Source organism: Grampus griseus, assembly GCF_964374135.1.
Source record: "Grampus griseus genome assembly, chromosome: 3".
Classification (NCBI taxonomy): domain Eukaryota; kingdom Metazoa; phylum Chordata; class Mammalia; order Artiodactyla; family Delphinidae; genus Grampus; species Grampus griseus.
Window position 1 is genome coordinate 117,518,370 of NC_139019.1, and position 15,336 is coordinate 117,533,705.

The following is a 15,336-nucleotide window of genomic DNA, read 5'->3' on the forward strand; positions in this document are numbered from 1 at the left end:
AAAAAGACACGGAAAAGTGTCTATTTTTAATTAAATGACTACGATTTTAGGAAAAGAGAGTTTCTTGCTTCTTTACCATACTTCTATTTCATAAGGACAACCAATCTCCTTGCTATCTATCAGTTATTTTGGGAAGAAGATTATAAAGACAGAAGAAAGCAATGCATAGGATAAAACTAAAAGCTGTGAGATTTATAACTTTTATAAGTTGGAAGAAAAGGAAATAGAGTGAAATAACAATACATATCAAGCTGATATTTCAAGAATTTTCATATTACACTTTCTGTCACAACCAACACTTTCACTTGTATCACTTTCTACATATTACTTTATTTGGTCTTCAATTTTACTGAGGTACGCAGGGAAGATGTTATTATGGCCACTGTATGAAAATGGAAACTAAAAGCATGACGACGCCAATAAACATCTTCAGCAAGATACCTCTGGCTTTGAGGAATAAAAATCACCTGATTTGGATGGATAAAGTTCAAGTTCAAAGAAATGACAGCGAGAACGAAGATACAATACATTTAAAAAATGTTAAAATCCTTATAACATGGGACGAATGAGTATCTGTATGAGGACACAGTAGACTTGTCTTCTAGCTGGCTCTATATTTGGAACTGATTTAGTAATCACTAGTGCAGTTCTGCAGCCGAGGCGCGGGGTGCAGCTGTTGGCTAGTACTGAACAAAGTATCCAGCTCCTCCTGAAGCAAAGGAATCGCCTGCGGACCGCGGAATCCCGCGAACTGTGCACTCTCTGAGGTTTTCTGCGGCAGAAATATCTATCCGAGAATCTGCTTGCCAAGACGTGTCCAAGGAGTAGCTCCTGCTCAGAAATTCTTGGGATCATTTAGCGATCGCAGCTCTTCGGGATCAGAAAGGCAAAGGCGCAGCGAGTGGGATGGGAAACCACTTGGGGTCGAAGCGCCAGGCTGGGCGGAGGCGAATTTTGTTTCTCTTCCTGCTGTCTTTGTTCCGCCTGGCGCTTTCGGAGCAAGTCCGCTACGCTATTCCAGAGGAGCTGGCCAGGGGCTCGCTGGTGGGGACCCTCGCCAAGGATCTGGGGCTTGGCGTGCGAGATTTGTGTACATGGAACCTGCGGATTAGTGCAGAGAAGAAATTCTTCACAGTGAGCACCGAGAACGTAGACTTACTTGTGAGCGATCGTATAGACCGAGAGCAGATTTGTGGCAGGAAGTCGATGTGTGTTCTGGAATTCGAAATGGTCGCTGAAAAGCCTTTAAACTTTTTCATATAACCGTGGAGATTCAAGTCAACGACAACCCACCGACCTTTAGCCGAAATGTCACTGAGCCGGAAATCAGTGAACTGGCCCTAACTGGAGCCACCTTTGCCCTGGAATCTGCACAAGATTCAGATGTAGGTGTCAATTCCCTGCAGCAATACTACCTCAACCCTGACCCTCATTTCTCTTTGATCCGGAAGGAGAACCCAGACGGCAGTAGGTACCCAGAACTGGTAGTGCAGGCTCCCCTGGACAGAGAAGAGCAGTCCTGCCACCACCTGGTCCTCACGGCTGTGGATGGGGGTGAGCCAGCCAGAAGCTGCACTACGCAGATCAGGGTAGTTGTGGCAGATGCAAATGATAACCCCCCAGTGTTCACCCAGGACATGTACAGGGTCAGTGTTCAAGAGAACCTACCCCTGGGTTCCTCTGTGCTAAGAGTGATGGCCACTGACTTGGATGAGGGCATCAATGCTGAGATCACCTACGCTTTTATCAATATTGGTAAGGCAGTGAGACAACTGTTCAAGCTGGACAGTGAAACAGTGGAACTCACCACTGGTGGAGGACTGGACTTTGAAGAGAGAGGGAGCTACACAACTGGGGTGGAAGCAAAGGATGGTGGACGTCAAACTGCGCATTGCAAACTACAAATAGGTATTTTGGATGAAAATGACAATGCTCCCGAGATAACCCTGGATTCTGAATCTAAATATATACAAGAAGATGCTGAGCTGGGGGCTGTGGTTGCCTTGATCAAAACACATGATCTAGGTTCTGGATTTAATGGGGAAAACTTATGCCAACTAAAAGGAAATTTCCCATTTAAAATAGTTCAAGATACAAAAAACACATACAAGCTGGTGACAGATAGAGCCTTAGATCGAGAGAAGACTCCAGAATACAATGTCACTATCACAGCTACTGACAAGGGCAAGCCGCCCCTCTCCTCTAAAAGAAGTGTCACGTTGAAAGTCGCTGATGTCAACGACAACGCTCCGGTTTTCCACCAGGCCTGCTACGTGGTCCACGTGGCCGAAAACAACCCGCCCGGCGCCTCCAACGCCCAAGTTAGCGCTTCAGATCCAGACTTGGGGCCCAACAGCCACATCTCCTACTCCATCGTGGCCAGCGACCTGGAGCCGCGCGCGCTGTCGTCCTACATGTCCGTGAGCGCGCAGAGCGACGTGGTGTTCGCGCAGCGCGCCTTCGACCACGAGCAGCTGCGCGCCTTCGAGCTGACGCTGCAGGCCCGCGACCACGGCTCGCCCACGCTCAGCGCCAACGTGAGCCTGCGCGTGCTGGTGGGCGACCGCAACGACAACGCGCCCAGGGTGCTGAACCCGGCGCTGGGGCCCGACGGCTCGGCGCTCTTCGACACGGTGCCGCGCGCCGCGCAGCCCGGCTACCTGGTCACCAAGGTGGTGGCGGTGGACGCCGACTCTGGACACAACGCCTGGCTGTCCTACCACGTGCTGCAGGCCAGCGAGCCCGGACTCTTCAGCGTGGGGCTGCGCACGGGCGAGGTGCGCACTGCGCGGGCCCTGGGCGACAGGGACGCGGCCCGCCAGCGCCTGCTGGTTGCTGTGCGTGATGGGGGACAGCCGCCCCTCTCGGCCACCGCCACGCTGCTCCCGGTTTTCGCGGACAGCCTGCAGGAGGCGCTGCCGGACCCCAGTGACCACTCTGAGCCCACTGACCCCCAAGCTGAGCTGCAGTTTTACCTGGTGGTAGCCTTGGCCTTGATCTCAGTGCTCTTCCTCCTGGCAGTGATTCTGGCGGTTGCCCTGAGTTTGCGACGCTCCTCCAGCCCTGCCACCTGGAGTTGCTTTCAGACTAATTTTTGCTCCAAAACTGGACCCGGAGTTCTCCCCAACTATGGGGAAGGGGCTTTACCATATTCCTACAATCTGTGTGCGCCACACATTCCTCAAAGACCGAGTTTAAATTTCTCAATATAAAGCCTGAAAATGCTCTACCACGAGATCTTCTGTATAATGAAGCCTCTTGGCTTGAAAGTACCAGTAACGACAATCCCCAAATTGCTTGTAATTCAGTCAATTTGCAACAGGTGAGTTACTTCAAAACCTTTTTCTCCCATAAGTATAATTAGGTTTCGATTCACTATTTTAGAGGTCAAAAATATACAGGCTAAGTATGCCCTGTTTTTTGTGGGGCTTTTCTTTTTGGTGTTTTATTGATTTTTCTGGACATAGAATGGGTATGGGGAGGCTGTTAGAAATTCTTTGTTCACTAATCTGTGTTGCAGTTGTTCTTTCATGGAATGTCGCTTAGTGATGATCTTGAAATTTCTGTTAATTCTAAAACAATATGTCCTGAAACATTTTTAATATGCTAGTATCTATTCTCGTTGTAGGACATATTATTTATATATAATCTAGACAATTAAGTGGTTTACATGGTTTCAGTGTAGTCAGTCCTAAACTATGTTTTATATATAATATAAATATAAGAATACTTTTTCACTGTAGCCTATATATTTTCACTTCCTTTGCATGTTCTTGAGGGTATAAACAAATATTGGCTAAATTAGGGCAGTTCTTAATCTATATGTTGATAAAAATAGGTAATGACGTCTAAAAATGGCAACTCTTGTGACCTAGTGGTGGATTGGTCCCAAACATGTTTGTGGTTGTTGGTACCCTTATTGAAAATGAGACAAATATAAGTGATGGTGGAGTGTGGGTTTCAAGATTTATAGAAAAGTGTAAACGTATCTGTGTTCTCCAGTGCCATAAGAAATGTCACAGAAATAAATGTCACTCCAGGGAACATATAAAAAATTTCAAAATACGCTATTTTATTCTTCCAAGTGCTTTTCATTCTTGGGGAGAGAAATATTGAGTGTCATCTATGCAGATTTAGCAGAAATAAGATCCTGTGTATAATGGTTTCCACGGAACCGTGCAGTATTAAGTTAGGACTCTAAGCGTCGCTGTTCACCAACCGGGCAAGGAAAGCAGTGAGAACTCGAGTTATATCCTCAAAGCACAAAGCACAACTTACACCAAAGCTTTGCAGCTGCGCAGACATTCTGTCCTAAAACGCTTCGCATCTGATCGCGGCTTGTTTATGGACCTTGACCTCCAATTCTGAGAAGCCCCAAAATTGATGCGAACCTGTTCACCCTACTCGTAATCCCAGGGAAGTCCAGAACGAGCCAGTAATGGCGGCTCTGCAAAGGCGGCGGCACTACAGCGTGTTGCTCCTGCTCTTCATGCTCCTGGGGACGCTGTGGGAGGCCGGGGCCGGGCAGATCCATTACTCCATTCCTGAGGAGCTGGACAAAGCCTCTTTCGTGGGCAACATTGCCAAGGATCTCGGGCTGGAGCCCCGGGAGCTGGCGGAGCGCGGAGTCCGCATCGTCCACAGAGGTAGGACGCAGCTTTTCGCTCTGAACCCGCAAAGCGGCAGTTTGGTCACCGCGGGCAGGATAGACCGGGAGGAGCTCTGCGCTCAGAGCGAACCGTGTCTGGTGAGTTTTAACATCCTTGTTGAGGATAAATTGAATCTTTATCCCGTGGAAGTGGAAATAGTGGACATTAACGACAATGCACCCCGATTCTTAAGGGAAGAATTGGAAGTGAAAATTATCGAAAACGCAGCCTTATCCTCTCGGTTTCCGCTAATGGAGGTCTATGACCCGGATGTGGGAGTGAACTCTCTCCAGGGCTTCAAGCTCAGCGGGAATAGTCACTTCTCAGTGGACGTGCCAAGCGAAGCCAATGGGCCCAAATACCCGGAGCTTGTGCTGGAGCGCGCCCTGGACCGGGAGAGAGAGGCCATTCACCGCCTGGTCCTTACTGCCGTGGATGGCGGTGACCCTGTCCGCTCAGGTGTGGCTCGAATTCTGGTTACTGTCCTAGATGCAAATGACAACGCTCCAGTGTTTACTCAGTCTGTGTACCGTGTGAGTGTTCCTGAAAATCTTCCAGTAGGTACGCCAGTGTTGTCGGTAAATGCCAGGGACCAGGATGAAGGAGCCCACGCGGAAGTAACGTATTCTTTTGTGAGGATAACAGAAAAGATCTCAAAGACTTTCTGCTTGAATGTTTTGACTGGAGAAATATCAACTTCTGCAAATCTAGACTATGAAGACTCCAGCTTTTATGAGCTGGATGTTGAAGCCCGGGATCGGCCAGGTCTACAAGACAGAGCCAAAGTCTTAATATCTATCTTGGATGTGAATGACAATGTACCAGAAGTGGTAGTTACCTCTGGAAGCAGGTCAGTTGCTGAAAGTACACTGCCAGGCACAGTGATTGTTCTTTTTCAAGTATATGATCGAGACTCTGGACTGAATGGCCTGGTAACATGTTCTATCTCAAGAAGTCTGCCGTTTGAACTGGAAAAATCAGTAGACAATTATTATCGATTAGTGACGAATACAGTTCTAGATCGAGAGCAGGTGTCTTCGTACAACATCACTGTGACAGCCACAGACCAAGGAATTCCATCTCTGTCTACAGAAATGCTCATCTCCCTAAATGTGGCAGACATCAACGACAACCCGCCTGTTTTTCCCCACACCTCCTACTCTGTCTACATTCCTGAGAACAACCCCAGAGGTGCCTCCATCTTCTCTGTGACTGCACACGACCCTGACAGCCATGAGAATGCCCAGGTCACCTACTCCCTAGCTGAAGACACCGTCCAGGGGGGACCTCTATCCTCCTATATCTCCATCAACTCCGACACTGGCGTACTATATGCATTGCACTCTTTCGACTGTGAACAGTTCCGTGACCTGCAACTGAGAGTGATTGCAAGTGACAGCGGGGACCCACCGCTCAGCAGCAACGTGTCTCTGAGCATATTCGTGCTGGACCAGAACGACAACACACCTGAGATTCTGTACCCTGTCCTCCCCACCGACGGTTCCACCGGTGTGGAGCTGGCACCCCGCTCTGCAGAGCCCGGCTACCTGGTGACCAAGGTGGTGGCTGTGGACAGAGACTCAGGCCAGAACGCCTGGCTGTCCTACCGCCTGCTCAAGGCCAGCGAGCCGGGACTCTTCGCGGTGGGGCTGCACACGGGCGAGGTGCGCACAGCGCGGGCCCTGCTGGACAGAGACGCGCTCAAGCAGACCCTGGTTGTGGCCGTCCAGGACCACGGCCAGCCCCCTCTCTCCGCCACAGTCACTCTCACAGTGGCTGTGGGTGACAGCCTCCCAGATGTCCTGGCCGACTTGGGCAGCCTGGAGGTCCCGCACGACTCTGACCCTTCAGGTCTGACATTGTACCTAGTGGTGGCGGTGGCCGCGGTCTCCTGCGTCTTTCTTGCCTTTGTCATTGTGCTGCTGGCGCTCAGACTGCGGCGCTGGCAGAGATCGCACGTGCTGCAAGCTTCGGGAGGTGTACCAGCGGGCTTACCCGCCTCTCACTTTGTGGGTGTGGACGGAGTGCGGGCTTTCCTGCAGACCTATTCCCACGAGGTCTCGCTCACCGCGGACTCGCGGAGTCACGTGATCTTTCCGCAACCCAACTACGCGGACACGCTCATCAGCCAGGAGAGCTGTGAGAAAAGCGAGCCTCTTTTGATTCAGGAAGATTTTTGTAAAGAGCAAGACTCCCTTGTTCAGGTGAGGTTATTGCTTTTATTGTTCTTATTCGAACAGGAAAAATTAAAATTCTCTTTGATCAGTGCTTAGTTTTCTTAGTCTTTTGCAGTGAATCATAGTTTTGAGAAGGTTTTTCTTTTATATCAGTAGAGGTCTATTAAATCTTAGTTTTCTCGAATTTCACCAAAATAAATCGTAATAATGTATGCCCTGAATTTCCTTTACTCCTCTCCTCTTGGCAAGCTCTTTGTGCCTTGGGTTGCTTACATCTCACTTCTTAGTTGTTTTCTTTTCTTTTTTTTCTATCATGTGGCATATCTGAGATTTTTTTTTTTTTGCGGTACGCGGGCTTCTCACTGTTGTGGCCTCTCCCACTGCGGAGCCCAGGCTCCGGACGCGCAGGCTCAGCGGCCATGGCTCACGGGCCCAGCCGCTCCGCAGCATGTGGGATCCTCCTGGACCGGGGCACCAACCCGCGTCCCCTGCATCGGCAGGCGGACTCTCAACCACTGCGCCACCAGGGAAGCCCCTGAGATTATTTTTATACTGTGGAAAAAACTGAATCACAGCCTCTATTTAAAAAGATTAAGATCTGGGCTTCCCTGGTGGTGCAGTGGTTGAGAGTCCGCCTGCCGATACAGGGGACACGGGTTTCGTGCCCCGGTCCGGGAAGATCCCACATGCCGCGGAGCGGCTGGGCCCGTGAGTCATGGCCGCTGAGCCTGCGCGTCCGGAGCCTGTGCTCCGCAACGGGAGAGGCGACAACAGTGAGAGGCCCGCGTGCCGCAAAAAAAAAAAGAAAGAAAGAAAAAGAAAGTGAGTTTTTAAATGTGGTAATTAGTGTCCACTTACAAGATACAGCTCTAAAATTAGAGGACTAGTGAATGGGAGAATGAAGGATTAATAGTATTCAAATAAGAATTTAAATGATTTAGCATATTAAACCCAGATAAAATAAAGCTTTTGTTATGTAGGAACCCTATTCAAATATTTAAGGAAAGAAGGGTTGTCTTTTTTTTTTTTTTTTGCGGTACGCGGACCTCTCACTGTTGTGGCCTCTCCCGTTGCGGAGCACAGGCTCCGGACGCGCAGACTCAGCGGCCATGGCTCAGGGTCCCAGCTGCTCCGCGGCATGTGGGATCTTCCCGGACCGGGGCACGAACCCGTGTCCCCTGCATCGGCAGGCAGGCGGACTCCCAACCACTGCGCCACCAGGGAAGCCCAAGGGTTGTCATTTAAAAGAATGATTAATCTAAATCATCATGGCCCAAAGGTGTGAATGAAACTATGGCTTGGTGAGTAGAAAACAACAAAGTTTCCAGTTAAGTTGTTCTAACAAAATGGACTTCCTAGAAGGTAGGAGATTCTATTATTGGTGCTTTTCCAAAGGACGTTGATTGTCCTGGGATTAATGGCATACAGGAGGTAATATTGATATAATTTGGTGAGTTGTTGAACTTCATGATAGCCAAGGTATTTTCCAATCCTGAGCTTAGGATTCTAATATTTGATAACACAATGGATTTGCCATTTGTGCATCTAAATTTGGTATGCACGTGTAAAGTAGACAATTCAGAATATATCTTGAAAATGAGTGAGAACTTCCTTTGTAATCTGAAATTGTCAGTGTTTGTAAAGAAAGATAATACTGAGTTGATATCTTTAAGTTAGCTGCTAAAGGATAATTAATGCATGTTTTTCTAAATCGATATTTACTTTCAGCGATTATTGTAGAATTATTTATTTCAAGATTCCAGGTGTATATGACTAACCAAGAGATTCCAGTCATACACATTTCAAATATAATTTGTTTGGACATTTGTGATATAATTCTTTAATGGTTTAATCAGAATTTAATAGAATTCAGGTTTTAAAGAACTTGAATCTTGGATATTGGTCGTGGGAGTCAGATGGCCTTTAATATTAAGATTTGTTTCACACACTGTGAGAGTGTAAATGTTATTTAGTATACTACGAATTTTGGATGATTTAAACTAATCTTGTACCTCCATTGTTAAAAACAAAACTCACTAACCGTTTCATGGTTGGTAGACTGGTTTATTTTATTTCCTTATCTGCTGAGTAACTGGGATACTAGGTAGTTTACTTTATTCTCTTATCTGAATTACCCGTGAACATTTCATTTAAACAAATAAAATATTTCACTGACAGAAAAACTGTTAGATTCTACTCTCACAATAGTCATTCATTCACGTGGACTGAACAAGTGTTAAATCCTGGCAATCATGGACTTGGCTAAGTTGTGGCTGAGGCTCTTTGACTTACATACTATAGATCATTATTAAAAAGATAGGCAATCTGAGATTTTGAGCATATAATGATTTGGAAGCACCAGGAAAAAAATCTACCAAATTATTGGGCTATTTTATCATTTGTGAAAACCACCCATTCTGATCAAGTGATGTCAAAGGGGAAGAAGTAAAATCTCAGAGAGAATCATTGGAAGAATCCTACATCTTTGCCTGGGAATGAAAACCTAAACAGAACTCCAAACAAGTGGATCTTCAGGAAAAAAAAAGTCCCATAAAGAAAGGAGAGGAGGTGAATAACTCACTGTCTGGGAAGATGAATAGACTTTTCATAGAATTTTTTTATGTAAGTAAACAAATGAAGGTCAAGATTCTTCCCAATAACTCAATCAATAATAACATACTCCCTTTGAAAATATATTATTTCAATTTTATACAGTAGTTTTATGTTATATTTAAACACCTCTTGGTGGTTGAGTAGAAATTTTTAATATTTAATTTTATGTTGTGAAGTAACTTTAAAAACTTGATTGTGTCCTTTATCTAGATCTTATTTATTTAGCTCCAAAGAAGGTACCCAGAAGTATTGTTAATCGAGACTTTTTAAAAACAGAATAAGAGACAAGTGTGAGATTACGCTATGAATTTTGAAGTATCAAGAAGAAAAAAAATTATGACATTGGGAGCCATAATATATGGACATGAAAGTTTTGTTTGAAAATATCTGCAAGTACTTATGATCTTTAATGACCATATACTTTGCTTACATCAACAAGAAATTCAAGATTGCTACTAAACTAATAGTTTTAAACTCCTGGTTATGTAATTAATCTACAATACTCATATTGGTTCCTTTGAACAACAAAAAAGTTCTTTTATCTACTAGGTGAAAGCAAATATGATGTGAATTATTCTGATAGATTGAAACGGCATTTCATTCAAAGTATTTCCTGTATTTTGACGTAAGGCCATCAGAGAGCAGAAATAGATTACTTAGTTAGGAACTTCTCACCAACTGAGCTAAGCTTTTACAGTGTCACTTCTAGTTCTCCCTTCTGGTGCTACTAGCTACTCCCCAGGCCTGAAAATAATTTACAAAGCAAGGTGATTTCTTGCCAGGTCTTCATTTCAGAACAGGTCTCTCTCTTCTGCAACTATGTGGAAGGAATTTGTTTTATTTCTGCCAGCTGAGAGTAACCTCAGATCCATCAACAATTGAGTTTTACTTCGTTAACATCAGTGGAGCAGTGAGTACCTCTAAGGATCCTCTCAGGACAGTCCTGCATCTATCCTCAAAGGCTGTTTAGAGACCCATCTTTTCTCAATTATAGGGTAGGGTGATTATTTAAATTGCATAATGAAAAGAAACAGTGAAGCCAACACTCATTTCCTTATGAATCCACAGCCAGCAGAATCTGCAAATTTATGCCTTCTGTATAAAATGAGTTGCTTCTGTAGCTGATTGGAGCTGCTTGGCTTCTCACCTCATCTCTAATGGCACTTTTTGAGCATAAAGCATCAGCCAAGGCCAACAATGATTCCCTTTTTTCTTCTTAGGAGACTGGGAATGAGGATATTTGTATTCCTACATTGGTTCTACCATTATATAGTCAAGGATAAAGCAATTCCCTCTCATTTTTAAAATTATTAAAATGAAGGTATTGGACTAAACAATCTCTAAGATTCCATTCAATGAAAAATGTTATTAAATTATCTCTCTATATGTTAAAGAAAAAATGGACTCTCTGCCTTCCATGGTGGTGTCTAGAACATAGTATATGTTCAATATTATTGAATTAACTTAAATGTATATGCTGATATAAAAATTTTCTACATAACATCTTTCTTATGTATACACACCTTTTAAAAATAAATCATACTTTTTTTATCTGCAATGACTGATTTTTATCTATGTGCAATAAGGTGTGAGGCAATGTCTAAGAATCATTTCAAAATTGCAATGCAGAGCAGAGAGTTAAAAATCTGGGATTAATAAACATCCATCCATGAACATTGTTGCATTAATGCACAGTTGCTTAAAATTTAATTTTAAATGATATCAGAGTTGTATGAATTGAAGAAATATAAATGGGAGAATTTTGAAGGATAAAACAACTTTCTGAAAAATCAATTATTTTGCTTCAATATGGTGCAGTAACTTAGTAAGGACTCTGAGCGCCGCTGTTCACCAGTCAGGGGAAAAATGGTTCAAAAGATCCGCCAGAACCACTGAGCTTTTACAGCACAAAGAAACGCCAGACTGAGACAAATTCTCTTCCAAGCTGCACTAAACTCAGGCCTCTGTACCACTGGATTCTGGGCTCCTTTTCCGAATACAGAGGGCTCCACGCAGACATACTGGCATCCAGAAACACAACAGGAGATAGGCCAGTGTCTAAAGATGAGCAGAACAAGAATGGCGGCTCGGGAGAGGGGCGGGGACTACAGAGGATTCATCCTGCTCTCCATCCTCCTGGGGACCCAGAGGGAAGTTTCGGCAGGACGTATTCTCTACTCCATTCCGGAGGAGACAGACACAGGGTCTTTTGTGGGTAATATCGCCAAGGACCTGGGGTTGGAGCCCTGGGAGCTGGCGGAGCGGGGCGTCCGCATCGTCTCCAGAGGTAGGACGCAGCTCTTTGCTCTGAATCCGCGAAGCGGCAGCTTGGTCACCGCGGGCAGGATAGACCGGGAGGAGCTCTGCGCGCAGAGCGTGCGGTGTCTGGTGAACTTTAACATCCTGATGGAAGATAAAATGAATCTTTACCCTATAGAAGTGGAAATAATGGATGTTAATGACAACACTCCTAAATTCCTGACGGAAGAAATGAATGTGAAAATAATGGAGAATACAGCTCCTGGGGTGCGATTTCCGTTAAATGAGGCTAGGGATCCGGATGTGGGCACGAACTCTCTCCAGAGCTACCATCTCAACCCCAATCGCCACTTCTCCCTGGTTGTGCAAACTGGAGAGGATGGAACTAAATATCCGGAATTAGTGCTGGAGCGCGTGCTGGACCGGGAGGAAGTGACAGCTCACCACCTCCTCCTCACAGCCTCTGACGGCGGTGATCCACCCAGATCCGGAACCGCCCGTGTCCAAGTAACAGTGGTGGACGTGAATGATCATGCGCCAGTCTTCTCTTTGCCCCAGTACCAAGTAACTGTCCCTGAGAATGTGCCAGTGGGCACAAGACTACTCACGGTAAATGCTATCGACCTGGATGAGGGAGTCAATGGGGAAGTGACATACTCTTTTAGGAAAATAACTCCAAAAATTCTACAGATATTCCAGCTGAACTCCCACACAGGAGAATTATCAACTTTAGATGGCCTAGATTATGAAGAATCTGGCTACTATGAAATGGAAGTTCAAGCTCAGGATGGTGCTGGTAGCATGACAAGGGCTAAAGTACTGATCACAATTTTAGATGTGAATGACAATGCCCCGGAAATGACTGTAACATCTGTAAGCAGCTCAGTCCCTGAAAACACTCCTCCTGGAGCAGTAATTGCTCTTTTCTACCTTCAAGACCGAGATTCTGGGAAAAATGGTCAGGTGACCTGCACTGTTTCAGAAAATCTGCCTTTTAAATTAGAAAGATCAATAGACAATTATTATAGATTGGTCACAGCAGAAAACCTAGACCGGGAAAAATTTTCTGTATATAACATCACACTGAAAGCCACAGATGGTGGAAGCCCGCCCTTGTCAACGGAAACTCACATATCCATGAATGTGGCAGACACCAACGACAACCCACCTGCCTTCCCCCACTCCTCCTACTCCGTCTTTGTGCCTGAGAACAACCCCAGAGGCACCTCCATCTTCTCTGTGACTGCATGTGACCCTGACAGCCACGAGAACGCCCGTGTCACATACTCCGTATCTGAAGATACTCTCCAGGGGCCATCTGTATCCTCCTATGTTTCCATCAACTCCAATACTGGAGTCCTGTATGCATTGCGCTCCTTCGACTATGAGCAGTTTCATGACCTGCAATTGAGAGTGACTGCAAGTGACAGCGGGGACCCACCGCTCAGCAGCAACGTGTCACTGGACATATTCGTGCTGGACCAGAACGACAACACACCTGAGATTCTGTACCCCGCCCTCCCCACCGACGGTTCCACGGGTGTAGAGCTGGCACCCCGCTCTGCAGAGCCTGGCTACCTGGTGACCAAGGTGGTGGCTGTGGACAGAGACTCGGGCCAGAACGCCTGGCTGTCCTACCGCCTGCTCAAGGCCAGCGATCCAGGACTCTTCGCGGTGGGGCTGCACACTGGCGAGGTGCGCACAGCGCGGGCCCTGCTGGACAGAGACGCGCTCAAGCAGAGCCTGGTGGTGGCGGTCCAGGACCACGGCCAGCCCCCTCTCTCCGCCACAGTCACACTCACGGTGGCTGTGGCTGACAGCATCCCAGATGTGCTGGCAGACCTGGGGAGTCTCGAGCGCTCCGACGACTCTGGCGACTCCGTCCTCACGCTGTACCTGGTGATGGCCGTGGCCGCGGTGTCCTGCGTCTTTCTTGCCTTTGTCGTCGTTCTACTGGCGCTCAGGCTGAGGCGCTGGCACACGTCGCGCCTGCTCCAGGCTTCAGGAGGCGGGTTGCCGGGCGTGCCCGTCTCTCACTTTGTGGGTGTGGACGGGGTGCGGGCTTTCCTGCAGACCTATTCCCACGAGGTCTCGCTCACCGCGGACTCGCGGGGGAGTCAAGTGATCTTCCCGCAGCCCAACTATGCGGACACGCTCATCAGCCAGGAGAGCTGTGAGAATAAGGATCCCTTGTTAACATCCATAGATTTTCATGAATGTAAGGATAAAGCCCAAAGTATTCAGGTGAGTTCAGTCATTCACTTATCTTTATATTCTTTGAAGAAGTATATTTTGTGTAAATTTCTTTATTGTTTTGCGAAATAAGTGATTTGAAGATGGGTAAAAAAACCCTTTTAAGTGGTAAAGCAAGATTAATCGTTTATTTCGGAGGTGATTCTTTAACATGGAACGCTTATTGACATAGGTTTTGGCATCATATTTATAGTGAAAGCATATGGACAAGATTGTGAATAAGTGGATAATCGCATTTTTATACCTTCTACTTATGTTCCACATGGTGTTCTTAATTCATGTATTTTATAAATGAGAATGAATTGTTAAGTCTTTCTCATTGCATGAGGTTCTTAAGAAAGTACACTTCTGTTTTCTCAGGACTCTCTTTAGATCAGATCTATAAAAGGCTCTTGAAAAATTTTTCTGTGCCTTGCTTCTGCTTCCATGTAACTCCCCCTGGTGACCTTGAAAACCTCCATGGCTTTTGACCTATTTAAACCACAATTGTCTGTTAAAGTCAGGTCCTGGTAGAAGGTTAGATGGATGCCTAAAGAATGAAATGTGTGTGTGTCAGGCTTCACTGAGATCTTTATCAATGACAGGCATGGAGTCTAATACTACACTAAAGGTCATTGTCCAAAACCAATAAAATGTGACATCAAATAAAATGCCATTCAAGTGTCATAAGTAACATTTGTGAAATAGGCCATTGCATGTTTTTACCCCAAATTCTAATGTGCTGTGTTAGTGATGCAGTCATTCAAAGTGTGTATGTGGGCTCTATAAGTGGGAGATTTGGGATGCTGGCTTTATGAAACAACCATCTCATACACTCAAGTCCTAGACCAGTAGTGAATTTTACTTATTGGGTCTGCTGAAAAATTCAGTTAGAAGTAATCTAGTCTGCAATTAACTACTTCTATACTTGTTATACAACATTTTAGTATAACTCAGTACATCAGTTGATTAGTATCAGGAAGTAGTTGATGACAAGGTAATCTTGTTTACTGGGACCTTTTGAGTATTAGGTAAGAGCACATTTTTTCTAGCATAATGTTGTGTTATGTGGTGTTTTGCATATAAAGGTCTGTGCAGTCCTGTGGGAGTATATTTCATACATTCTGAAGTGTTCAGATGTACAATCACTTGGGGGAGAGGATAATGTTACTGACACTCTATGAGGCAGAAATGTGGCTATCAGGTATTTTGAAAAAGAACCCCCCAACCAAATTTATTAGATGATTAAAAATATTTTTAAACAAAGGGGAGAAATCGTCACTAAATTCAATGAGCTATTGCAAATAAACTTTCTAGGGACTATTTCCTTCAACCGTCATTACGGGATGTGATAAGTACAGAAGTGGGAACAAGTGCCTCAGTACATAGACCATGCTTAGTGAGTT

The 15,336-nt window shown here is 45.6% G+C and overlaps 3 protein-coding genes across 3 annotated transcripts in view; all 3 read left to right on the top strand.

The window, feature by feature from the left end:
* Positions 1-906: 906 nt before the first annotated feature.
* Positions 907-3,364, top strand: LOC309819881 (protocadherin gamma-B3-like; the record flags this gene model as incomplete). Its single annotated transcript, XM_082650332.1, is given in 3 exon segments — positions 907-1,252; positions 1,255-3,164; positions 3,167-3,364. Coding segments are annotated over 3 exon segments (2,454 nt in total).
* A 1,074-nt stretch (positions 3,365-4,438) lies between these two features.
* On the top strand, positions 4,439-11,489 carry LOC309819882 (protocadherin gamma-A6-like; the record flags this gene model as incomplete). The annotated part of the gene is made up of 2 exons (XM_082650333.1): positions 4,439-6,853; positions 11,442-11,489. The coding sequence occupies 2 exons, from the start codon at positions 4,439-4,441 to the stop codon at positions 11,487-11,489; spliced, it is 2,463 nt and encodes an 820-aa protein (XP_082506459.1).
* A 29-nt stretch (positions 11,490-11,518) lies between these two features.
* Positions 11,519-15,336, top strand: part of LOC309819883 (uncharacterized protein) — a gene marked incomplete at its 5' end in the record, with an annotated part of 124,909 nt that continues 121,091 nt past the window's right edge. The window contains one exon of the mRNA XM_082650334.1: positions 11,519-13,994. Coding sequence (XP_082506460.1) covers positions 11,519-13,994 — 2,476 coding nt within the window. The remainder of the gene's footprint in view (positions 13,995-15,336) is intronic.